This window comes from Rhinatrema bivittatum, chromosome 4 (genome assembly GCF_901001135.1).
Source record: "Rhinatrema bivittatum chromosome 4, aRhiBiv1.1, whole genome shotgun sequence".
Lineage (NCBI taxonomy): Eukaryota > Metazoa > Chordata > Amphibia > Gymnophiona > Rhinatrematidae > Rhinatrema > Rhinatrema bivittatum.
Window position 1 is genome coordinate 204935353 of NC_042618.1, and position 26297 is coordinate 204961649.

General features: G+C 46.3%; 1 protein-coding gene across 3 annotated transcripts in view; it reads right to left on the bottom strand.

The window, feature by feature from the left end:
• Positions 1-26297, bottom strand: part of IFRD2 (interferon related developmental regulator 2) — a 98260-nt gene that overhangs the window by 37163 nt on the left and 34800 nt on the right. For all 3 annotated transcript variants that reach the window (XM_029599588.1, XM_029599586.1, XM_029599587.1), the window contains 3 exons: positions 16532-16656; positions 10131-10288; positions 575-625 (listed from right to left, as the gene is read on the bottom strand). In XM_029599588.1, the coding sequence (XP_029455448.1) occupies positions 575-625; positions 10131-10288; positions 16532-16656 (334 nt within the window). The remainder of the gene's footprint in view (positions 1-574; positions 626-10130; positions 10289-16531; positions 16657-26297) is intronic.

Genomic DNA, 26297 nt, shown 5'->3' on the forward strand with positions numbered 1-26297 from the left:
GAACTCAGTATAAGCGACCTATGATTAGAAAGTTCTTGTGCCTCATAGGCTTCACATATAAGCCGTCAGCAGAGAGTGACACTATATGATAGTCGCATTATACTTTCATTAAGAGATGGGACAAGAGCTTTATGTTATAGCAGAATTCATATTAACTTATTGAGTTCATCTCTTTTTTGCTATTTTTTGGGTCTTTTTCTCATTGGATACAAAACAATGACATTTGTTAATAAACTGACTCCCGTACTGGAGACCCGTGACTGACATACATTGGTTTCATTTATAATAAGCAGGTTCTTGCTATTTATCTTATCTTTGTTGTCACACACTTAGGGATTTCATTTTTCTTCTGCCAAATGAAATGTTCTGGTATGTTCCTGTATTACTGTTTTGGCTAACTGATTACCCCCTGCAGGGCTGCAGAAGAACCGAGCTGCTGTGTAACCCCCTCTTCTACAGTGCTAAGGCATCGCCAATACGCTGACCTTGATGAAAAGTGCACTAAGGCACTGGACGCATGCTGGCTTGAGCAGGCCCTGCAGGAAGGAAACAACACAGTTCAGATGCTAGTTACCTCAACATCAGCTGCTGCGATGTAGCAGCACATCCCCAGGGCTGTGGCACACTGGAGAGAAGGAAAGAAAAAAGGAACGTAAGAATTTGCCATACTGTGTCAGATCGAGGGTCCATCAAGCCTAGTATCCTGTTTCCAATAGAGGCCAATCCAGGTCACAAATATCTGGCAAGATCCCAAACAGTAAACATATCCCATACTGCTATCGTGCACTGATAACAGGAATTATTCACAAGAAAGGGCTTATGAATGTTTCAATACTTTATTTACACAATATTTATGATTTAAGCAGCATCATTGTGAACAGCAATGAACAAGTGGGTACCAGGGGGATGAAGTACATTATACATAAATACCTCCTGTGTTATATAGTTCAGAGATCGCTCCCCAATACAAGCCAGGTCTTGTCAGTGCTGGCCATGGCAGATGGATCATCTTGTCCAGCTATGCAGAGTGCCAGCAGCAGTGCAGGCAGTGGTGCAGCCATTCCACCACTTGCACTGTGTTCTCTGGGGCAGTGACACTGTAACCCTGTGAACGCTTAGGCAGCACTCTATACACAGATGGTGCTGCATACATCATATATACTACATAAGGTCCATGTTTATCATCACTCAAAAGTTTCTGGAAACTTGAGGGGGAAAGCGTGAGCATGTGTAACGGGCTTATTTCTTATTTCTGAGGGGTGTTTGTGTGTGTGTTGGGGTGAGTAAGTGGCATCTCCTGGTTATGAGGAATCTGTTTTTCTGGATCTTTCCAAGATGCTCACATTCTGTTCAAACACACCATAGCCCATGTCCTTCTATAGCCAGCAGATCAGTGCATTCTGAACTACCCCCTAACTGTTTTTCACCCCCCCCCCCCCAAAAAAAAAGGAAACTTGGTTCTTATCTACTAATTTTTGTTCATGTAGTACCACAGATCGTCCAGACTCCTGGGTTTTGCTTCCCTGCCAGCAGATGGAGACAGAGAAAATTTCACTGATACTGTACATAATCCAGTGTGCCACCTGCAGTCCCTCTGTATTAACCTGTACCCAAGACAAGATGACAACCACCATAAATTTCTAGCAAGCTTCTAAGAAAACTTGCTCCCCTCGAATGAGCCGGAAGAAGGTGATGTTTCCCAAAAAGACAACAGAAAACTCATTTCCAAATTTAATATAAGCGATCAGCATTAAAAACCTCCAACAAATCTGCACTATATACAAAGCAGCAGTACAAATAGCGAACTCTCCCCCCCAGTAAATGGGCGGGTCTCTGGACTGACCTGTGGTACTACAGGAATGAAAATTAGCAGGTAAGAACCCCCCCCCGCCACAAAAACCATCTATTACCAACTCATGCACACATATAGAAATGCCATTCAAACAACCAAAAAAGATTATTATGCTAAGAAAATTCACCACCTCCAATTCAACCCAAAGGCTCTATTTACCCTAGTCTCAAATCTCACCAAACCTAACACGTCTACACCCCAAATCCCCTCCACACAGAACCGATGCAATGAAATTGCCCTCTTCTTTAAGAACAAAATATCCAACATCACTGCCAAGTTCACCCCTAATACCAAGAACCCTAACACCAACAGCATAACCCCTCCCACCCCACATACACCCACCATCCTCGCTTCGTTTGAACCCTCCTCAACTCTAGAAATAGAAAACATCTTAAAAAAGATGAGACCTTCCTCCCACCCCTCGGAAACCATCCCAACTAAACTCCTTCTCGCTATTCCTAAAACAATAGCCACCACACTCTCCAAAATCGTGAACTGCTCCCTGGAACACGGCCTGGTCCCTAACTCCCTGAAACAAGCTGTGGTCAAACCTATCCTAAAAAAACCCTCCCTTGATCCCTCCAATCTATCTAACCTCCGTCCTATCTCCAATCTCCCTTTCCTCTCCAAAGTCATTGAGAAACTAGTAAACTCCCGTCTCTCTGACTACCTAGAAGAATCAAACATTCTCCTACCCACACAATACGGCTTCCGTAAACACCTCAGTACGGAATCCCTACTCCTTTCCCTTACAGACACAATCATCAAAGGAATGGATGCCGGTAACTCCTACCTCATTGCCATGCTAGATATTTCCGCTGCCTTCGATACCGTAAATCACAACATCCTCATCAACACTCTCATCAGCATAGGAATTTCAGGTACTGCTCTTTCTTGGATAAGGTCCTTCCTCCAAAACCGTACCTACACAGTCCTCACCGACAACTTTACATCCCTCCCTGTTAATCTCGACTGTGGCGTTCCCCAAGGATCCTCCCTCTCTTCCACCTTATTTAACATTTACATGCTCCCCCTCACAAACCTCCTCTCCAACCTTGGTATCACACACTTCATCTATGCGGATGATGTGCAAATCCTCATCCCTTTCAAAAACTCTGTTCTCACTGCACTCCAAAACTGGAACACCATTCTCGCCTCCATAAACCAGCTCCTCACTGACATGCACCTAGCCCTCAATCCGCAAAAAACTGAACTCCTCCTCGTCTCCTCTAGACATGCAGCCGCACCCACTCTCTCCACTCTCCATTCCCCCAACTTTCTCTCCGACACAAGAAACCTGGGTGTTATACTTGATAACCAACTAACATTCAAACCATACATCAAATCTATCCTTAGCAGCTGCTATTTCAAACTTCAAACCCTCAAAAAACTCAAACCCCTTCTCTACTTCTCCGATTTCCGCACGGTACTCCAATCCATAATTTTCTCAAAAATTGATTACTGTAACGCTCTCCTACTTGGACTCCCTTCTAGCCACATCAAACCTCTACAACTCCTCCAAAACGCTACTGCACGCATCCTCACCAATGTCAATAAGAAAGACCACATCACTCCCACCCTCATTGATCTCCACTGGCTTCCCATTCACTCACGAATTATTTACAAGACCCTCACCCTCATCCACAAAAGTATTACTAATGAACACTGCAACTGGCTAAACCCACCCTTCCTCCCTCGTACCTCCACAAGACCCACCCGTGCTTCCCTCCGTGGAACCCTTATCCCTCCCTCCATAAGATCCACTAGACTCATTTCCACCACCAATAGAGCCCTTTCCCTTGCAGGCCCCTCCCTCTGGAACTCTATGCCTCTTAATCTACGTACCGAAACCTCCACACCTACTTTCAAGAAGAAACTCAAAACCTGGCTTTTCCTCCAAGCATACCCCCATTCTTCAAGATCTTCACCAACTAACAAGCTAGCCCAACCATCATTCCTCTCCAACACCCCCCTTTCAGAACCTACACCCAACCCCCTCCCCCTCTAAAGTTTCCTACATCTCCTGTATATAACCAGTGTACAACATCTGTATATATATCCAGTGTACAACTTCTGTATATAACCATTGTACATATTTCTTCCTCGAATCCCTATTCACATTTTATCCCCATGTATCTGTTTGCACCCTCCCCCTGCCCCCCCTTTGTATCGACCCCCCCCCCTCATCCCTCCCCAGTTACTTAGTTATTTGTTCTGTTACTGCGTTTTACGTTATACACCGTTCTCTGTAAAGGCTATGCCTATATACTTTCTGTTGTAAGTTACTTGTGAACCGGCACGATGTGCAAACGGTTGCCGGTATATAAAATTAAATAAATAAAAATAAATAAATAAAATAAGAACCAATTTTCCTTTCCTTCTACGTACCTAGATCAGTCCAGACTTCTGGGATGTACCTAAGCTCCCCTTAACTCGGGTGGGTCGTGGAGAGTTCAGCTTGTAGAACACTAACTAAAGCACATGGAAGACAGAGCCTCGACATCCAAACGATAATGTCTAGAAAAAGTGGGCAACAACTTCCCAGTAGCCACCCAACAAATTTCAGGCGGAGACACCTGCTGTGACTCAGCCCAGGAAGTCACCTGAGAACGCGTCAAGTGCGTCCCTAAACCTCCCGGTAGTGGGCGCCCTTTAGAAATGTAAGCTGACTCGATTGCTTCCTTCAGCCACCACACAATTGTAGCCTTAGATGACTTATTTCCCTTCTTTGGACCACTACACAGTTTTCCCTTGATACTATAATAAGTTGTGTTATTACAACTAATCCATATTATATTATCTATATATATCTATTTATATTTTTATAACCTGTTTTTGTTAATGCATTTAACTGTTTTAATGTATTGGTTCCCAGTTATCATACTGTTTTATGTACAACGCAATTACGTATTTTTTCGTTCTCTGTACACCGACGTGATATCTCTGATGAGCGGCGGTATATAAAAACCAATAAATAAATAAATAATCTTAAGATACCTCAATAATACATGCCTCCAATTTAAGAGTCGCATGAGGTGTAGAGGAATCCAAATTCATAAAAGCTGGAAGCTCTACTGTCTAAGATGAAACGCCGAGACTATCTCAGGCAGAAAAGGCGGCACCATGCATAAAGATACCCCTGAATCAGACATCTGTAGGAAGGGATCTTGACACGACAGTGCCTGGAGCTCCGAAATTCAACTGGCCGAATCAATAGCCACCAAGTAAATCACTTTAAGAGTCAAGTCCTTAACCGCAGCTCTCATTAGTAGTTCAAGCCGAGCCTCACACAATCCTCTAAGGACTAGATTCAGATTCCAAGATGGATAAACGTTCCATACCTAAGGACGCCAGTTCTTACCTCCCTGAAGGAACCGTAGAACGTCCATATGTGCGGACAGAAGATACTCTTGCAACTTACCTCAGAGACAACCCAATGTCGCTACCTGGACACTTAGAGAGTTAAAGACCAGTCCCTTGACCAGAACTTTTCTGTAGAAAAGCCAAAATATGCAACACCATAGCCTGAACAGAATGAGGCTGCATGCTATGAACAGCAGACCAGGACTCGAAGATACTCCAAATTTGCACATGTCAAGGATGCAGAAGGTGGAAATAACCGCTTCGGAATATCGCCTCCATCTCAGTTGCCTCCTCTCAGAAGCAAGACAGAAGTGAGTCGCCTGACCCAAAAATATTGGGCCCTTGCGGAAAACAGTCAACTGATGTCCGAACCTCAGGGGCCGGTCTATGGCCATATTGATCAGATCCGGGAAGCATGGTTGATGTGGCCACTCTAGGGCTACCAAGATCACATTGCCTGGATGTTTCTCTATCCACCGTAATCCCTTGGCCACAGGAGGGAACACAAAGAAGAATCCCTCAAGTCTGCGGCAGCACCAGAACTCAGATTCCTTTGTATCGTGTTCTGTTCAGTGGCTGTAAAACCGTGATGCCTTGGTATTCTATTTGGTCAGGATATCCCCATCTTCCGTGAATGAAACACATCGCTGCCTCCGACAGCTCCCATTCCCCGTGGTCTAACCTTCCAGAGACTGACTGATAAAGTCGACCTGAACGTTGTTCACTCCTGCAATGTGAGATACTGCCAGCCACTCCAAGTGCTGATCTGCCCAGAGAATCAACTCCCGGGCCTCTCGAGCCACTGCCTAATTCTTGGTTCCACCTCGACAGTAGATGTAGTCCACAGTCATCACATTGTCCGATAGGATCCATACTGGATGGCTGCGTAACCTTGGCAGAGAGGCAAGCAACATGAAATGCATCGCTCTCGTCACAAATCGATTGATAGACTATGATGCCTCCTGTTTCAATCATTGGCCCTACGATGACTGATCTTGCCACACCGCCCTCCATCCAGAGAGGCATGCATTAGTGGTGACTATTATCCAATTTGGAATCTTCAATTCCACAACACACTTGAGATTAGTGCAGGTAAGTACCAAAACAGACTGTCCCTGGCTTCCCCCTCTAATGGAAGAAGATGACGAAACTCTTCCAATAATGGATATCTGCTGGAAGGGAGGCATATCCCAGCAGTCTGGACTGATCCTGGTAAGTACAGGGAATAATGGATTCCAGCAGAGAAGAGCCCCTTGCAGAGGCCGCATATATGCAAACACCCAATGCATTAATTCCAAGGTCAATGCCACAGAACCCAGAATGTAAATAGTCCTAGATCCTGGGCACCGAAAGCTTTAGCAGAAGCCAAAACTGACTCAGCAATTTCTCTCCGTGAGAAACACTCTCTCCGCCAGCGTGTCGAACTGAGCTCCCAGATACTCCAGAGTTTGTAAGAGGACTAAATGGCTGGTTGCTAGGTTCACCACCCACCCTAGAGACTTCAAGCGCATTGGTACCTTCTGTGCTGATTGTCAACAGAGGTAATTTAATTTCGCACAAATAAGCTAGGCATCCAGATATGGATACACTAACACATACTCCTTTTTACAATATGGCTGGCCCCCACCACCACGGTAAAGGTACGTGGAGCCATTGTCAGATGAAGGGAAGGGCTCAAAACCAAAAATGTTCCCTTAGGACCATGAACCTCAGGAATCTCTGGTGCTCCGGCCTAATGGCTATGTGCAGATATGCCTCTATCAAGGCAAGAGATGCCAAGAATTCTCCCTTGCATACCGCCGCTATGAAGGACCTCAGAGTTGGATCTCAGAGTTTCCATAAGAAAATGGGGACCTTGAGAGCTGTATTTACCTTCTTTAAATCCAATACCTCTTGAATTGGATAAGGGGGGGGGGGGGAAAGAAACAAGATGCTTAACTTAAAATTGACCTCCGGCCACACTAAGCGTGTTCAGGGTCTGAGCCAATAGACTCTAAGCCACGCCAAGCACGTTCAGGGTTTGAGCCAACAAACTCAGTAAGACATCTCTGTGAAAAAAGAAAAAATGTGAACAGAGACCAAAGTGACTTCAATCATATGTAATTTCTCCCTCTTCTAGAAGTGAGAACGCCAATTCCTCATCAGAATCCTCCGATGTCTCATAAGAACATGCCATACTGAATCAGACCAAGGGTCCATCAAGCCCAGCATACTGTCTCCCACAGCGGCCAATCCAGGCCTCAAGAACCTGGCAAGTACCCCAAAACTAAGTCTATTCATAGAAACATAGAAATGACGGCAGAAGAAGACCAATAGGCCCATCCAGTCTGCCCAGCAAGCTTTCACACTTATTTTCTCATACTTATCTGTTACTCCGACCGCTGCGTTCAGGGCCCTTATTGGTAACTTTTTGATTCTAATTTCCTTCCACTCCCGCCACTGATGCAAAGAGCAGTGTTGGAGCTGCATCAAAGTGAAGTATAAGGCTTAATGTTTGAGGGTAGTAAACGTCATATCGAGCAAGTTACCCCGATGTTTGTATACTCATACTGCTCAGATCAATGCCTTGTTAGATGTTGTCTGGATGTAAATCCTATTTCTTCATTCTCCCCTGCTGTTGAAGCAGTGACCTGCGCTGGATATGCATTCCATTCCATGTTACTGTTGCTAGTAATAGCAATCGTATTTTCTAAGTCAACTTAATTAATAGCAGGTAAAGGACTTCTCCTCCAAGAACTTATCTAATCCTTTTTTAAACACAGCTACACTAATGGCACTAACCATATCCTCTGGCAACAAATTCCAGAGTTTAATTGTGCGTTAAGTGAAAAAGAACTTTCTCCAATTAGTTTTAAAATGTGCCACATGTTATTTATTTATTTAAGTTTTTTTATATACCAACATTCAAGACGATAGTCCCATCATGCTGGTTCACAAGAAAACAGGGGTGCAATTAAAATAAACTTTACAATTTGAACAATAGTGCAGAAAAGCAGTTACATGTAACTGCTACATGTTACATGTTAACTGCTACTGTTACATGTTAACTGCTACTGTTACATGTTAACTTCATGGAGCTCCCCCTAGTCTTTCTATTATCCGAAAGAGTAAAAAACCGATTCACATCTACCCGTTCTAGATCTCTCATGATTTTAAACACCTCTATCATATCCCCCCCTCAGCCGTCTCTTCTCCAAGCTGAAAAGTCCTAACCTCTTTAGTCTTTCCTCATAGGGGAGTTGTTCCATTCCCCTTATCATTTTGGTTGCCCTTCTCTGTACCTTCTCCATCGCAATTATATCTTTTTTGAGATGCGGCGACCAGAACTGTACACAGTATTCAAGGTGCGGTCTCACCATGGAGCGATACAGAGGCATTATGACATTTTCCGTTTTATTCACCATTCCCTTTCTAATAATTCCCAACATTCTGTTTGCTTTTTTGACTGCTGCAGCACACTGAACCGACGATTTTAAAGTATTATCCACTATGACACCTAGATCTCTTTCTTGGGTGGTAGCTCCTAATATGGAACCTAACATTGTGTAACTGTAGCATGGGTTATTTTTCCCTATATGCATCACCTTGCACCTATCCACATTAAATTTCATCTGCCATTTTGATGCCCAATTTTCCAGCCTCACAAGGTCTTCCTGCAATTTATCACAATCTGCTTGTGATTTAACTACTCTGAATAATTTTGCATCACCTGCAAATTTGATTACCTCACTCGTCGTATTTCTTTCATATATTGCTCTGAAATGGGAGAAATTCCTGGAATTTAATAAATGTGGAGTCTGCCAATCCTTATTTACATCAGAAGACATCCCTTGAAGTGCTCATCAATTTCTCTCTGTTTGCAACTACTAGCTAGGGCACCAATCCAAACATGCCAAGTATGGTTGAGCCACTCATACATGCCAAAAACAAGGGGGGGCGCGCGTTCAGGTCCCTTTTATTCTCTTCCTTTGGCAATTGGCTTGAAACTTCCACAAACCTTGTTCTACTGTAAGGACTGATTCAGCTAAGTGTATGTTCCTGTGTGTGCTCAGGTTCTAGAGCAGAAAACCCCAGTTTTACCTAATTTATGAAGCTGTACAGAATGACCTAGAGTTTCCATTTACATATCAAAGACACAAGATGATAATCTGAACACAACTTACTGCCAAGCATGACTGAACACACATTGTGCAGCATGGATGTACAAATGGCTGTGTGTATGCTTCTACTATCCTGGGACCCTCTTGTAATCAAGCTAACTGGTCTAAAGCTGCCTAAAAAGACTATCTCCAATACGACAATCTATGTCAGCTTTGCTTCTGCCTTTATTATGGATCCAAGTGCTGTGACTAACAACATGATGGTGCTTAATCAGAAAGCAGCCTCTGCCCCAGCCTGAAGGGTGAGAGGGGAACTGGTTTCCTGGGTTCTGCCCCACACTATGATTTTTGGCAAATCACTCTGGGGGAAGATTTCAGAGGCCTTGCAGATGCTTCTCCCCTGCAGACTTTTGTTTCTAATTTTCAAAGAGAAACCACCTGGTCAAGTCTCTGAAAATGAGCATAAAATCCATTCACTACAGATTCTGCACCCACTATTTGCATGAGTGGCCGAAAAGCGGCAAAATAATGTACGCATTCTCAAAATCTCAAGTGCACGTGCACTTTTACTCTTTCAACCTAAGCACCCTCAACCCCCAGGAATGCCTCATTATAATCTAGTCTACACACTGTGGAAGAGGGCAATTTTCAGACAAGCCAATTTACCTGGGCAAATAGCTTTGAAAATTGCTCTTTTCATTGTCTTGTGCCTCACTCTGCCTGGCTGCAGCGATAACTTTGTGCTTTCTCTTTCCAAACATGTGGCAGGAGGAGCCGGGATGTGGTATAGGTATCAGGTGGTAGGTTCTACTTACACTCTGTCGAGCGAGGGGACTGGCTGTGGTATCGCTCAGGATACTGATGAGAATCTGCTTCAAGCTGCGGAAGACCTCTTCTCCCTCGGGTCCAGAGCCCATCTGAAGGCACAGCAGGATCAGAACTGTAGCAGCAAGAGATTGTTCCTCCCCCTTCCCTGCAAGCATTGAGAGAGAAGACACCTATAATACACAGAGCTAAAGCTATGCCTGAACAACAGTACTCAAAAGAGGAGAATGAAACCCTGTCTATCAATCATGAGGCTGCAGAAGAGAAGCAACACCCAGGGCCGATGCAACCCTGCTTCCTGCGAGAGGCAGCACGAGCTGAAGTCTGGCCTGAGAGAGTCGCCACAGGTGAGGTGAGGTGGGGAGGGGGGGGGACGGACAGACCAGGTTACCTCACAGCTGGCTGTCAGTGCCTGTGAGGGAGAGAGAGAAGCACTGGCCGGAGCTCAGGAGGGAGAAGGGGTGGGGGAACGCGTACACGGTCACCTCTCACAGTTGTCATTCAGCCGGCGGCAGTGGCAGCTCAGCAGCTGCTGGCGGGATCCTGGAAAAGCTCTGGGGTACAAAGGAGAAACACAGCAAAATCTGCGGGATCATGCATTTCTCTCTCTACCTCCAGCAGATGGTAGAGGTGCTAACCCTGCAGTACTGACTGGATATTTTAAGGAAGATTGCTCCCAGAGGTGAAAGGCTCCTGCAGAAGGGTCGTCCCTCGGATTGAGCCAGGCAAACAGGGGGGTTGGATGCCCCTGGCCAGCTTCAGCCCGCGACTCTGGGACCCCCTGACAGCCAGTGGTCTGGTTCCCTCAGTGGGCCCGAAGCCTCTCCGCCGGCCCAGGAGCAGGGAAGTACCCTTACATTTGTTTTGTGCTTTCCTGTGTATCTCGGCCTTTAATTTTAAAGTTTTGTTGTAAAACAAAAAAAAACCAGTCACCGGCAGCTGTCTGTTTTTGCAACAGCAGAAGCATGTGGCAGGCTGTGCGGCCTAGCAGGCTGAAATCCTCGGCGAGATCGGGTGCAGGCCGGGCAGTAAGTGGGCGGATCGGGGGATTATTAGGAGGAGAGTGGTCGGGACAGTTTCACTCCGGTGGGAGGCTGTACTCCCGAAAGTGCCGCATGGTTTTCAGTCGTGGCAGAGGCCTGTTCACCGCGCCGGCAGGAAATTCTTGGGGGAGTGCGCCCTCTTCAGGGTTTGACAGCTGCTGTGTGGTGCACCTCTCCCCCTCGCGATCCAGGCCGCGGGAAAGCGCAGCAAGCATAGGATTGCCTGTTTGGATTTTTATTTTGCCTTGTTTTATTTCTTGGTGCTTGTTATGACAGACAAGCAGCTCAGAGAGACCTGCAGGGCCTGTGGTAGCCCATTGGTCAGCCTGAATGACCTCCTCCTCTGCACGGAGTGTGCTGGAGGGGGGGTTTGAAATGCAAGCAAAGCCGGGGAGGCATTCGTGGACCGCGGCGGTGGCGCTGGGATCACAGGAGGGAGTGGCTATGGCCGCAGAAGCGGAGCCGCATAGGGGGGCTTCTCCCTGGGGGTCCAGGGGGTCCCTGCTGCTCCTGTCTCCCATGGTTCGACCTAGGGAAAAGGTCCGGATGTCTCGGGCCCTAGCAGTCCCAAGCGCCCTTCAGGAGCCCCGGGGGAGTTTTCACCCGAATTCATACTTTTACTGCACGAGGCCTTCCTGGCTAGGCAGGTAAGTGCGGTGTCACAGACGGCCCTGACTGGTTTGGCAAAGCGGGGGAAGGTCTTCCCTAAAGGTTCCACGGGCCCCGCAAACTCTGCTGAGGGACAGCTAGCGCGATTATAATCAGACTCGGAAGATTCCGACGAGTCTAAGCAGGAGGGTGAGGTCTCCTCGGTGGCCGATCAGGATGGGGGCCCAATTGGCGGTCCCCTTCTGGACCTTGGAGGGTCCGGAGGCTTATACCTCAGGTGTTGGAGGAGCTGGAGATTAAGCTCACCCTGGAGGATTCAGATGCTGAAGGGGTTAATCCAGTTCTGGATGGCCTACAGAGAACTTTCCCAATTCCGAAGAAAATCCAGAAATTGATCAACCGAGAGTGGGATTCCCCCGACTCGGGTCTGCAAGTTGGCAGAGCGATGACCAAGCTTTATCCGATTCTGCAGGACCATCTGGACATTCTCAAGGTCCCGAAGGTGGATGAGACAGTTTCGGCAGTCATTAAGACGACCACTATTCCGGTGGCTAGAGCTTCCGCTCTGAAGGATGTTCAGGATCGGAAGTTGGAAGTGCATCTCAAGCGAGCTTTTGAGGTCCTGGGGCTCGGCCTGCGAGCGGCAGTATGTGCAAGTCTGATGCAGCGGGCCTGTGTGTGTTGGATCCAGAAGCCGCAGGAGCAGTCGACCTCCAGGACTCTTTCCCCAGTCCAGGCAACCCACCTGGAGGCAGGAGTTGCCTATGGCGTGGATGCCTTATATGACCTGGTGAGAACCATGACCCACGCTATGGTGTTGGTAGTGGCGTCCAGATGACACTTGTGGCTACGCAACTGGTCAGCGGATCTGTCATCAAAATCGCAGGTCTGTAACCTGCCCTTTCAGGGGAAACTGCTGTTTGGTGAGGACCTCGATTGTTTGAAGTCGGTGGGAGAGACAAAGGGCAATAGACTGCTAGAGGATCGAAAGTCTGGCTGGAAGCCTCTCTCTTCTCGGCCTCGCTTTCGGGAGTCCAGATGTTTTCGTCAGACGAGGCCCTTGGGGGCCTCGGCCCCAAGACAGCCCCTCGCATAGGCAACAGTCCTTTCGAGGGGGTGGAAGGTCATCTAGAGGCGGATCCACCCAGGGTGCATGAGGCAATAAGTCTTCACAATGAGATCCAGCAGGACCAAGATCACTTCCGACTGGTGGGTGTTGAGCGTGGTGAGAAATAGCTGCGCCTTAGAATTTTCTCGTCCACTGCAGTCGGTCTTTCTGGAGTTGCGTTGTCTTTCCTGAAGCAAGCAGGCAGCGGTCCAGGAAACGCTTCAGCGGTTCTTAAGTCTGGAGGTGGTTGTACCAGTGCCAGAACAGGGACAAGGCAGATATTCCATCTATTTCATGGTGCCCAAGAAGGAAGGCACGTTCCGACCTATCCCAGACCTGAGGAAAGTCAACCAGAGTTTGAAGGTACCACGTTTTTGGATGGAGACGCGCACCGTAATTGCGGTGGTACGGAGAGGAGAGTTTTTGGCGTCTCTGGATCTCACTGAGGCTTATCTGCATATCCCCATCCGTCAGGAGCACCAGACGTTTCTCAGATTCATGGTTCTGGGACAGCATTATCAGTTTCAAGTGCTGCCTTTCGGGTTGTCCACTGCCCCGCGGACCTTTACAAAGATGATGGTGGTAGTGGTGACGGCGCTGCAACAGGAGGGATTGCTGGTGCACCCGTACTTGGACGATTGGCTGATACGGGCCAAGTCACTAGAGGAATGTGTGTGGTCCATGGACCGAGTGCGGTTGCTCCTGGAATCTCTAGGCTGGGTTATTAATGTGCAGAAGAGCCATCTGGTCCCCTCCCGTTCCCTTGAATACTTGAGAGCCCGTTTCGACACCCAGTGAGCAGAGTATTTCTTACAGACGACAGAGTGAACAAAATTCAGGGGCAGATAGCGCGTCTGCTTCGTCTACAGGTGCCGAGGGTCTGGGATTACTTACAGGTCATGGGCTCGATGGTGTCCACATTGGAACTGGTGCCCCGGTGTTTGCCCATTTGAGGCCTCTGCAGAGAGCCTCGTTGTACCCGTTGGAATCCTCTGTTGCAACAATATTTCCTGCCCCTGGCTCTGACGAAGTCCCCCAGGGCCAGTCTGACCTGGTGGATGACGCAGAACAATCTGGAGAAGGGAATGCCCCTCGAGGTCACGTATTGGGTGGTGGTCACCATGGATGCAAGTCTTCAGGGCTGGGGGACAGTTTGTCTGGGCAGGTCTGCTCAGGGCCTTTGGTCGACGTCAGAACAGACATGGTCCATCAATTGCCTGGAGATGAGAGCGGTGCACTGAGCTCTGGAGCAGTTTCCACCCTTGGTTCACGATCGGGTGGTGCGAGTTTTCTCAGACAATTCGACCAACAGTGGCTTACATCAACCGCCATGAGGGAACCAAACGTTCCACAGTAGCACAGGAGGCTAGGCTGCTGTTCGAGTGGGCAGAGCTTCATCTCGATGGAATCGCCACCTCCCATGTGGCAGGAGTTGACAACGTCCAGGTGGATTACCTGAACCAGCAGCAGTTGGATCCGGGGGAGTGGGAACTCTCTGAGGGCCTGGGAGCTTCTCTGCGAACGGTGAGGAACCCCGCAGTTCGATCTCATGGCAACAAGTCTCAATATCAAGACGCAAAGGTTCTTCAGCTGCCGGAGGGAGTCTGGGGCGGTGGGGCCCGATGCCCTCATATGTCCGTGGCCGACCGGAGTCCTCCTGTACGCCTTTCCTCCGTGGCCACTGATAGCAAAGGTATTCAAGTGTGTAGAGGGCCACGCGGGGTCAGTGATTCTAGTGGCTCCGGAATGGCCTCGCTGTCCGTGGTTCTGGTGCGGCTGGCAGTGGACGGACCACTACGCCTGACCCATTTACCGGATCTCCTGCATCAGGGTCCTATATTTTCCTATCTGGAGGATCGCTTTTGTCTCGCGGCCTGGCTTTTGAGAGGAGGCGATTGCGCTTGAGGGGGTATTTGGAACCAGTAATTACCGCACTGCTCAAAGCGAGAAGCCCTGCTACCTCTTTAGCCTATTCCAGGGTATGGAAGGTGTTTAGAGACCTGATGTGGACAACAGGGATTGGACCCTCTTCAGGAGTCGGTGTCCCATATTTTGTCTTTTTTGCAGATGGGTTTATCCAAAGGATTAGCCCATAGTTCCCTTCGGGTCCAGGTTTCCACTTTGGGTCGTCTCAGAGGGAGAGTCCAGAGGAAGGCCTTGGCATCCCATCCGGATGTGGTACGTTTTCTACGAGGAGTCAAACATCTCCGTCCATCTCTGTATCGCATTTGTCCGGAATGGAATCTTAATCTCATGCTATGGGTCCTTTGCGAGGAGCCGTTCGAGCCTCTGAATCGGGTATCTTTGAAGATCCTGGCTCTGAAGACTGTCTTTTTGGTAGCTATCTGTTCGGCTAGAAGGATTTCAGAATTGCAGGCGCTTTCGTGCCGTGATCAGTTTCTCCGGATATCGTCCGATATGGTGTCCTTGCATATGGTTCCTTCATTTCTTCCTAAGGTGGTGTCGGTTTTTCATGTAAAGCAATCAGTGGAGTTGCCCGGGTTTCCGGATTGGGCTCGGGATCCCTCGATGGGACGAGAGCTTCACCTTTTGGATGGGAGATGGGTGGTATTACATTACTTGAAAGTCACTAACGCTTTTCGTCGTTCTGATCATTTGTTCGTCCTGTTCGAGGGAGCAAAAAAGGGCAAAAAGGCTTCTAAGGCTTGTCTCGTTGGTTGAAAGAGACGATCTCTGCAGCTTATGAATCAAAAGGAAGAACGGTTCAGTGGGTCTTAGAGCACATTCAACTTGAGCTCAGGTGACGTCCTGGGCTGAGTGTCAGCTGGTGTCTCCCCAAGAGATCTGTAGAGCCGCGGAGTGGTCTTCATTGCACACTTTTTTACCAAGCATTACCGTTTGGATGCGCGGGCCCTGGAGGCGGCCCCTTTTGGGAAGAGTGTTCTTCGAGCGGGTCTTTTGGGTTCCTGCCCAGTGTAAGAGGGCTTTGGTACATCCCGCTTGTCTGGACTGCTCTGGGTATGTTTAGGAAAGGAAAATTGGTTCTTACCTGCTAATTTTCATTCTTGTAATACCACAGATCAGTCCAGAGGCCCGCCCTGAGGATCTCTGCCGAAAGACTGCTTGGTCTACTGCTGTATTTATTTGCAAAGCAGATTTGCCATTTTCTGGCTTCAATTTCTAGGTTTAGCGTTTCTGCATGGTTATCTAGTTGGTTCAGGGGTATCCATGTTGAGAGCCTCCTTCGCTCTATTTTTTCTTTTCTTGGCTTGGGTATCGATTAATACTGAGGGACTGCAGGTGGCACTCTCATATATGTGCAGTGCCCAAAGTTTTGTTCTCTACCTCCATCTGCTGGTAGGGATGAATAAAACCCGCTTGTCTGGACTGATCTGGGTATGTTCAGGAAAGATAGGAATATATGAAAAAATGGGAACCGCGGGTTCTGCCACCATCATCTGCTGGAGACAGAGTAATACTGAAGGGACGCAGGGTGAGCACTGTCCTGATACAGGATACCCTTCAAGTTTTTCTTTGTCTCCATCTGTTGGAAAGGAGGCTCAACCCACTGTTTGGACTGATCTGGGTACGTACAGGGAACAGGCAATTTCCTTTTTCCAATTTTACAGCTCCCAGTCAGATTCTCAGCAACTTGGGATGGTGGACGTACCTTTCTTTAGGCAGCGTTCTAGCGCATCAGTGAGGGTCAGCCGTCGCTCCAGCAGAAAGTCATACAGGATTCTGGAGGAGAATGCCAGCCGCAAGCTCTCCAATGCCATCTGCCGAGTTTTGGCACTGAAAGAGAAACAGGGTGATGTATCACCACAGCTCTGCAAAACTGGGTGGTAGGGTCTCCACATATTGTGCACATCAGCAATTTTCAAAATGTTCAATGCAGATCGACCATTTACATATAGAAATTGTAAGACATCCATAATATAAACTAAACAAAAATTTTAAAAGTGACAAATGTATATTAATAACCATGCAAAATCCATTGATAATCATAAAAACGCCTGACTAAACGCAGGAACTTTGTCAATTTCTTTCCAAAGAATAAAGGATCAGCTTTGACACACAATTCAGGTAGTAAATTATTCCAGGGGTTGGACCAGCTATGAATGCCCATATCTAATCTCATTACGCTTATACTCATAGCATGATGGCACTACAAGCAAATTCAATTAGCTGAGTGTAAAGTATGTTTAGGTATGCAAAAGGATAGTATATTAGCTGAGCTATTTGTGTGATCAAAGTGTATAATTTTGAGGATCAAAGTTTAAGGCCTTGAACTGGGACCGCTATACCATAGGCAGCCAGGGCACCTCTTTTAGTTTTGGAGTAATGGTGATATTACTTACCTGATAATTTTGTTTTCCTTAGTGTAGACAGATGGTCTCAGGACCAATGGGTATTGTGCTCTTCTGCTAGCAGATGGGAGATTGAGTCAGATTTCAAAGCTGACGTCACGCTAGATATACCCCTGCAGTAACCTCAGCTCTTCAGTATTCTCTTCGAAAAGCCATTGAGGATATATCTTTGCTTAAATAACGTGATTAGACTTGAGTAAAACTTGAACTGGTTCAACTAATTTCCAAACTGGGGACCGCCAGTGCACTCAACCAATCAACGCAGACACCGGACAAACTGTGGGTGTCGAACTAAGGGTAGGCCATGGCTTACCTGTATTTGTTTAGTCTCGAGATTTGTTATCCGAGGTTCTCCTTTTCCGGGGCAGCCGTGGGTGGGATACTGAGTCCATCTGTCTACACTAAGGAAAACAAAATTATCAGGTAAGTAATTTCTCCATTTCCTAGTGTGTAGCCAGATGGACTCAAGACCAATGGGATGTACAAAAGCTACTCCCAGACAGGGCAGGAGGTTGCCCATGGCCCACTTAATACTGCCCTTGCGAAGGCCGCGTGTTCCTGGGCCTGAACATCCAGGCGATAGAACCTGGAGAAGATGTGTATGGAGGACCATGTCGCTGCCCGACAGATCTTGGTGGGCGAAAGCAGCTTGGTTTCTGCCCAGGAGACTGCCTGGGCCCTCGCAGAATGAGCCTTAACCTGTAGAGGTAAGGGCTTTCCTGCCTCTATGTAGGCTGCCTTGATTACTTTTTTTATCCAGTGGGTTATGGTCGCCCGCGAGGCCACTTCTCCTTGTTTCTTCCCGCTGTGAAGATCAAACAAGCGGTCCATTTTGCGCACCGGTTCCGATCTTTCCAGGTATCGCACCAGGAGTCTACAGACATTCAGGTGGCGAAGAAAGTGTGAGTCTTCCGAGTCCTTATGTTCATCCGGAGCTGGTAGCGAGATGGTTTGGTTCAAGTGAAACTCGGAAACCACTTTTGGAAGGAAGGAGGGGACAGTGCACAGTTGTATGGTTCCAGGTGTGAACCTAAGGAATGGTTCCCGACAGGATAGAGCCTGTAGTTCGGAGATGAGACGAGTTGAACATATTGCCACCAGGAATGAAGTTTTCAATGTTAAGAGGCATAGTGACAGGCCGCGTGCTTGTCTGAAGAAGCCCCAGCTAGGAAGTATAATACTAGATTGAGATTCCATAGAGGCACCGGCCACTTTAGGGGTGGTCAGAGTTGTTTGACCCCTTTCAGGAAGCAGGACAAGTCCGGATGGGTTGATAGCCGGATACCGTCCACTTCTGCTCTGAAGCAGGCCAGTGCGGCTACTTGGACCTTGAGGGAGTTGAGTGACAACCGTCCTGTAGGAACTCCAGAATCATGGGGATCTTGGCTGTCCACGGGAGAATCCTACAGTCCTCACACCAGGCTTCGAATACTCTCCAGATCCGTATGTATGACAGGGATGTGGAGAACTTGCACGCTCGGAGCAGGACATCAATCACGGCCTTTGAGTAACCGCGCTTCTTCAGGCGAGTCCTCTCAAGGGCCAGACTGTAAGAGAGAATCGAGATGGATCTTTGTGGACTCCCGCAAGGAGTCTTTGCAAGTCTGCGTACCATGGTCGTCTTGGCCAATCCGGGGCAACTAGTAGAACTAGTCCCCTGTGATGTTCTATCTTGCGGATGATCCTGCCCAGTAGTGGCCATGGGGGTAAGGCGTACAAGTAAGTCCCCCTTGGCCAAGTCTGGACGAGAGCCTAGATTCCTTCCTGCTGAGGAATTCTGCTGAGACGTTGTCTCTTCCTGCGATGTGGGAGGCCGAGATCCCTTATAGGTTTATCTCCGCCTATGCCATGAGAGGGTCTATATTCAGAGACACCTGCTGGCTCTTGGTTCCTCCCTGTCGGTTGATGTAAGCAACTGTTGTCGCACTGTCCGACATTACTTGAATTGCTTTGCCTCGGAGTCTGTGGCTGAATCGCAGACACGCTAGTCTGACTACTTGAGCTTCCAGGCGGTTTATGTTCCATTCCCCCTCTTCCTTGATCCATTGTCTCTGGATCGTCACTTCCTGACAGTGGGCTCCCCCACCCCCGCAGGCTCGCATCCGTGGTGAGCAAGATCCAGTTCGGTGGGGGATAGGCTTACTCCTCTGCTTAGGTGGTCTTCCTGTAGCCTCCAGTGAAGCTGAGACTGTACTTCTGCTGGTAATTGGAGCGAATTGAGTAGTCCCGGAACAGTGGGTTCCACCGTGACAGTAATGCACACTGGCGCGGTCGCATATAGGCCCTTGCCCACAGGACGACCTCCAGGGTTGATGCCATGAGGCCTAGGACTTGAAGATAGTCCCATACTTTGGGGCGTGCATTGGACATCAACCGTCGTAATTGTTCCATCAGCTTCCTTCTCCTTGGAGGAGGGAGGAAGACTTTGTTCTGTTTGGTGTCGAAACGGGCCCCCAGGTACTCCAGCGATTGAGAGGGATGCAGACTGCTCTTGCCAGTGTTCATGATCCAACCGAGTTCCTGCAGTAGGCTCTTGACTCTGCTGGTCACCTGCCGGCTTTCTTCTGAAGACTTTGCCCTGATTAGCCAATCGTCCAGGTAAGGGTGTACCAGAATCCCTTCCTTTGTCAGTGTTGCCGCCACGACCACCATGATTTTGGTGAAAGTTCTGGGGGCGGTTGCTAGGCTGAAGGGTAGCGCTCGGAACTGGTAATGGTGACCCAGTATTGCAAAGCACAGGAAGCGCTGGTGATTCTGATGAATCGGGATGTGAAGGTAGGCTTCAGAAAGATCCAGGGAAGTTAGAAACTCTCCTGGTTGGACTGCCATTATTACGAAACGAAGTGTTTCCATGTGGAAGTGTAGAACCCGCAAGATGAAGGTTGATGTTCTTGAGGTCCAAGATGGGCCAGAATGATCCTTCCTTTTTGGGAACGATAAAATTAATGGAATAGCACCCCGTATTTTGTTGGGGCATGGGAACCGGAGTTATTGCCTTCAGACTGAGTAGTCTTGTTACAGTGGTTTCTACGGCCAGTCTCTTTGAGTGGGAGTGGCAGGGTGACATCATAAATTTGTCTTGAGGGATGCTGTGGAACTCCAGAGAGTAACCTTCTTGAACAATGTTTAGAACCCATTTGGCTGACGTTATCTCGACCTATCTTTGGTAGAAGAGGGTAAGTCGACTCCCTATATACTATTCCTGTGGCTGGGTCCGCCCATTCTCATTGTGGAGCATGGCTGGAGCCTGCTCCCTTCTTGGTCTGTCTGTTCTGAAAGGGCTGGGACCTTCCGGAGGCACGAGGTGCCTGGAACTGCGAGTTCCTGTAGGGTCTAAAGCACTGCGATCCTCTGCCCTTGGTTCTTCTGGGGGAGGGACGCTGAGATCTTTTATTCCTATCTTTCGGTAGCTGAGGCACTGGGGGATTTGCCCCATTTGCTGGCTAACTTTTCCAATTCACTTCTGAACAAGAGAGATCCTTTAAAAGGCAATCTTGTGAGATTCGCTTTAGATGTCGCATCCGCAGACCAATTCCGTAGCCATAGTTGTCTTCTGGCTGCCATTACCAAGGCAATGCCCCTGGCTGAGGTGCACACCAGGTTTGAGCTTGTGTCCGTGAGGAAGGCTGCTGCAGGTTCCATCGTCTCACCGGTATACGTTCCGGAGTTATTTGCCTCTCTTGAGAAGAGCAGGCAGGAACGTGCCACCAGTGCGCAGCACGAAGCAATCTGCAGTGTCATTGCTGTTGCCAAGGCCTGCTTAAGGATGGATTCCAATCGTCTATCCTGAGTGTCCTTCAATGCAGCCCCTCCCTCAACGGGAATCATTGTTCGCTTTGAGACGGCACAGACCATAGCATCCACTTTTGGGAAATGAAGGCGTTACTTGGTCACTGGTTCTAGAGGGTATAGGGCTTCCAAGACCCGACCCCCTTTGAAGCTGGCCTCTAGGGAATCCCATTCCAGGTCAATCAGTTCCTGGAAGGCGTCCATCATTGCCCCTCGGTTCTAATCACTGAGATATAACATCTATTCTTTTCTCACCAATTCTGCCAAAACCCTCCCTGTATTGAATTTATAAAACAGACTGTACATTTGCTTTTTGTGTTAACAATAAAGGTTTATCCTAGGAACCTTCAGTAGTTTTTTTTGTCAAGACTCTTGAATAGAATGCATATGCAGTCACCTTAATTTCTGAATATCCTGGCAAAGGTGTTGAATACAAGCATCTTTTTTTTCTCTTTCCAGCCAAATATGCAATGATTTACTCTCCAAGCACCATTTATTTATTTTATCGAGTTTTATATACCGTCATTCGCATTCATCATCATAAAGCCATCATAATGGTTTACAAAAATACAAAGGTCACAAGGTTAAGGGGATTAACAGGGTTTCAAAAAAGGTTCAAACAGTTGTTAAACATAGGGGAATCATATGCTAGTTAGTTACTGTTCTGTTTTAAGTTTCATTTCTTGGTTATAATCTATAGTTGAGATATGTTCATTTATTCATTTAATCTTCAGGTTGGAGTGGAGGGTGAAGATGTTGTGTTGTTCATTGGGTGAGCTGGTATGCTTTGTTGAACAACCATGTTTTTAGATCTTTTTTGAATGTTTTTAGGTTTTCTTGGGTTCTGAGTTCAGTTGGTAGGGAGTTTCAGAGTTTTGGGCTACCTAGAGATATTGCTCTCTTTTGGGTTGAGGCGGGTTGACTGGAACGCATAGGTGGTGTTTTTAGAAGTCCCTTATTTGCAGATCTTAGGTTTCTGTTTGGGGTATGTAGTTTTATAGAGGAGCTTAGCCAATTTTCTTGTTTTTCATATATAATTTTATGAAGGATGGATAGTACTTTGTATTCAATCCTGAATCTTATTGGTAGCCAATGTAGTGAAATAAGTGTTGGAGTGATATGGTCGTGCTTTTTGAATCCAGTGAGGATTCTTGCAGCTGCGTTCTGTAGGATCTGGAGTGGGCAAATAGTGTTTAGAGGTAAATTGAAAAGGAGTGAGTTACCGTAATCTATGTTGGAGAAAATTAGTGATTGAAGGACTGATCTGAAGTCATTATTGGAAAGAAAAGGTTTTAAGTGACGGACTGTAAGTAGTTTAGGATATCAGTAAGAACATAAGAACATAAGAAATTGCCATGCTGGGTCAGACCAAGGGTCCATCAAGCCCAGCATCCTGTTTCCAACAGAGGCCAAAACCAGGCCACAAGAACCTGGCAATTACCCAAAACTAAGAAGATCCCATGCTACTGATGCAATTAATAGCAGTGGCTATTCCCTAAGTAAAATTGATTAATAGCCATTAATGGACTTCTCCTCCAAGAACTTATCCAAACCTTTTTTGAACCCAGCTACACTAACTGCACTAACCACATCTTCTGGCAACAAATTCCAGAGCTTTATTGTGCGTTGAGTGAAAAAGAATTTTCTCAGATTAGTCTTAAATGTGCTACTTGCTAACTTCATGGAATGCTCCCTAGTCCTTCTATTATTCGAAAGTGAAAATAACTGAGTCACATCTACTCGTTCAAGACCTCTCATGATCTTAAAGACCTCTATCATATCCCCCCTCAGCCGTCTCTTCTCCAAGCTGAACAGCCCTAACCTCTTCAGCCTTTCCTCATAGGGAAGCTGTTCCATCCCCTTTATCATTTTGGTTGCCCTTCTCTGTACCTTCTCCATCGCAACTATATCTTTTTTGAGATGCGGCGACCAGAATTGTACACAGTATTCAAGGTGTGGTCTCACCATGGAGCGATATAGAGGCATTATGACATTTTCCGTTCTATTAACCATTCCCTTCCTAATAATTCCTAACATTCTATTTGCTTTTTTGACTGCTGCAGCACACTGAGCTGACAATTTTAAAGTATTATCCACTATGATGCCTAGATCTTTTTCCTGGGTGGTAGCTCCTAATATGGAACCTAACATCGTCTAACTACAGCAACGGTTATTTTTCCCTATATGCAACACCTTGCACTTGTCCACATTAAATTTCATCTGCCATTTGGATGCCCAATCTTCAAGTCGTGCAAGGTCCTCCTGCAATGTATCACAGTCTGCTTGTGATTTAACTACTCTAAATAATTTCGTATCATCTGCAAATTTGATAACCTCACTCGTCGTATTCCTTTCCAGATCATTTATATATATATTGAAAAGCACCGGTCCAAGTACAGATCCCTGAGGTACTCCACTGTTTACCCTTTTCCACTGAGAAAATTGACCATTTAATCCTACTCTCTGTTTCCTGTCTTTTAACCAGCTTCTAATCCACAAAAGGACATCGCTTCCTATCCCATGACTTTTTAGTTTTCGTAGAAGCCTCTCATGAGGGACTTTGTCAAACGCCTTCTGAAAATCCAAATACACTACATCTACCGGTTCACCTTTATCCACATGTTTATTAACCCCTTCAAAAAAATGAAGCAGATTTGTTAGGCAAGACTTCCCTTGGGTAAATCCATGTTGACTGTGTCCCATTAAATCATGTCTTTCTATATGTGCTATGATTTTGATCTTGAGAATAGTTTCCACTATTATTCCCGGCACTGAAGTCAGGCTCACTGGTCTCTAGTTACCCGGATCGCCCCTGGAGCCTTTTTTTAAATATTGGGGTTACATTGGCCTCCCTCCAGTCTTCAGGTACAATGGATGATTTTAATGATAGGTTACAAATTTTATCTAATAGATCAGAAATTTCATTTTTTAGTTCCTTCAGAACCCTAGGATGCATACCATCCGGTCCAGGTGATTTGCTACTCTTTAGTTTGTCAATCTGGCCTACTACATCTTCCAGGTTCACAGTGAATTCGTTCAGTTCGTCTGACTCATCACCCCTGAAAACCATCTCCGGAACTGGTATCTCCCCAACATCCTCATTTGTAAACACGGAGGCAAAGAATTCATTTAGTCTTTCTGCAATGGCCTTATCTTCCCTAAGAGCCCCTTTAACCCCTCTGTCATCTAATGGTCCAACCGACTCCCTCACAGGTTTCTTGCTTTGGATATATTTAAAAAAGTTTTTATTATGAGTTTTTGCCTCTATGGCCAATTTCATTTCAAATTCTCTCTTCGCCTGTCTTATCAATGTTTTACACTTAGCTTGACAATGCTTATGTTTTATCCTATTTTCTTCAGATGGATGCTTCTTCCAGTTTTTGAAGGATTTTTTTTGGCTAAAGTAGCCTCTTTCACCTCACCTTTTAACCATGACTGTAATCGTTTTGCCTTCCTTCCACCTTTGATTTTTGTTGTGATATGGTTTTTGAAGGAAAGCTCTCTGTCAATTATTACTCCGAGGTTGCGAGCATGATTGGTTGGAGATATAGCCGTATTTTGCTTCATTAGGTTGAGAGGTGGTATTTGAGGAGAGTTGCTCCTTCTGTCTAATAAGATCATTTCAGTCTTGTCGAAGTTGAGGATGAGTTTTAAGTTGGTTAGTATTTCCTTTATATTGTTTAGGTGAGTTGCTGTTGATTTGTAAGTTTCTTCTAATGATTTTTTTATTGGGATTAATATTTGAATATCAGCAGCATAGATGAAGTGGGTCAGATTGATATTTGATAGGAAGTGGCATAATGGGAGTAGATAGATGTTAAAGAGTGTCGCTGACAGAGCAGATCCCTGGGGAACTCCAGTGTTTAGATTGATTTTCTTTGAGAGGGAATCACTGAGTAGTACTTGGTAGGATCTTTATGACAGGTAAGAGGAGAACCATTGTAGGGTTGTTTCTTTAGCTCCAATTTTGGATAGACGGTCAATCATGATGGCGTGGTTTACTGTATTGAAGGCTGCAGATAGGTCGAGTAGGATTAGAAGGAAGCTGTTGCCTTTTTCAAAACCTTTGAGTACGAAGTCGTTCATTGCTAGTAGTAGCGTCTCAGTGTTCAGTTGTTTTCTGAAGCCAAACTGAGCAGGTAGCAGGATGTTTTCTTCTAGGTGGTCAGTGAGTCGTGTGTGGACAACTTTCTCAATGATTTTGGCAATGAATGGGAGGTTTGATATGGGTCGGTAGTTCAGTGGGTTTTCAGGATCGAGATTATTCTTTTTCAGAATGGGTTTGATGATTGCCGATTTTAAACATTCTGGGTAGTTTCCTTCCGTGAGTGAGAGGTTTACGATTTCAGTTATCGTCTTAGTTATTGGTGGTTCAAGATTTTCTATCGTTGTAAAGGGTATGGCGTCAATAGGCTGTTTGGCTGGGTTCATTTTTTTAATGATCATTTGGACTTCCAAAGAAGATGCCGTTTCAAAGTTGGGCCAGCTTTTTGTTTGAATGTTTGGTATTTTCTGGTCTTGTGAGTCATTTTTTAGGTTGTTCTTTATGAGGATTTTGATTTTTTCATTTAAGAAGTCTGTGAAGTCATTACTAGTGATCTTTGATGTTGACTGTGGTTGATCATCGTAAGATGATTTGGTTAGGCTTTTTACTATGTTGAAGAGCATCTTAGGGTTGTTGGTATTTGTTTATTTTGTTAGTGTAGAAGTCTTTTTGTTTTATGGATGAGTTTTTTGTATTCTGCTAGTTGTGTTCTGTATGTGTTTAGTAGTGTGGATGTTTTGTTGTTTCTCCATGATTTCTCTTTTTTTCTGAGTTTCCGTTTGGCTGCTCTGATATTTTCATTGTATCAGGGGTTCTGATTTTTTGATCATTCCCAAGAAACTGAAGCACCAACTCCCACACTGACAAACTAAAGAGTAGCAAATCACCTGGACCGGATGGCATGCACCCCAGGGTTCTGAAGGAACTAAAAAATGAGATTTCAGCTCTATTAGTTAAAATTTGTAACCTATCATTAAAATCATCCATTACATCTGAAGACTGGAGGGTGGCCAATGTAACCCCAATATTTAAAAAGGGCTCCAGGGCAATCCAGGAAACTATAGGCCAGTGAGCCTGACTTTAGTGCCAAGAAAAATTGTGGAAACTATTCTAAAGATCAAAATCGCAGAGCATATCAAAAGATATGGTTTAATGAAACAGTCAGCATGGATTTACCCAAAGGAAAGCTTGGCTCACAAATTGCTTCATTTTTTTTGAAGGGGTTGAAAAAC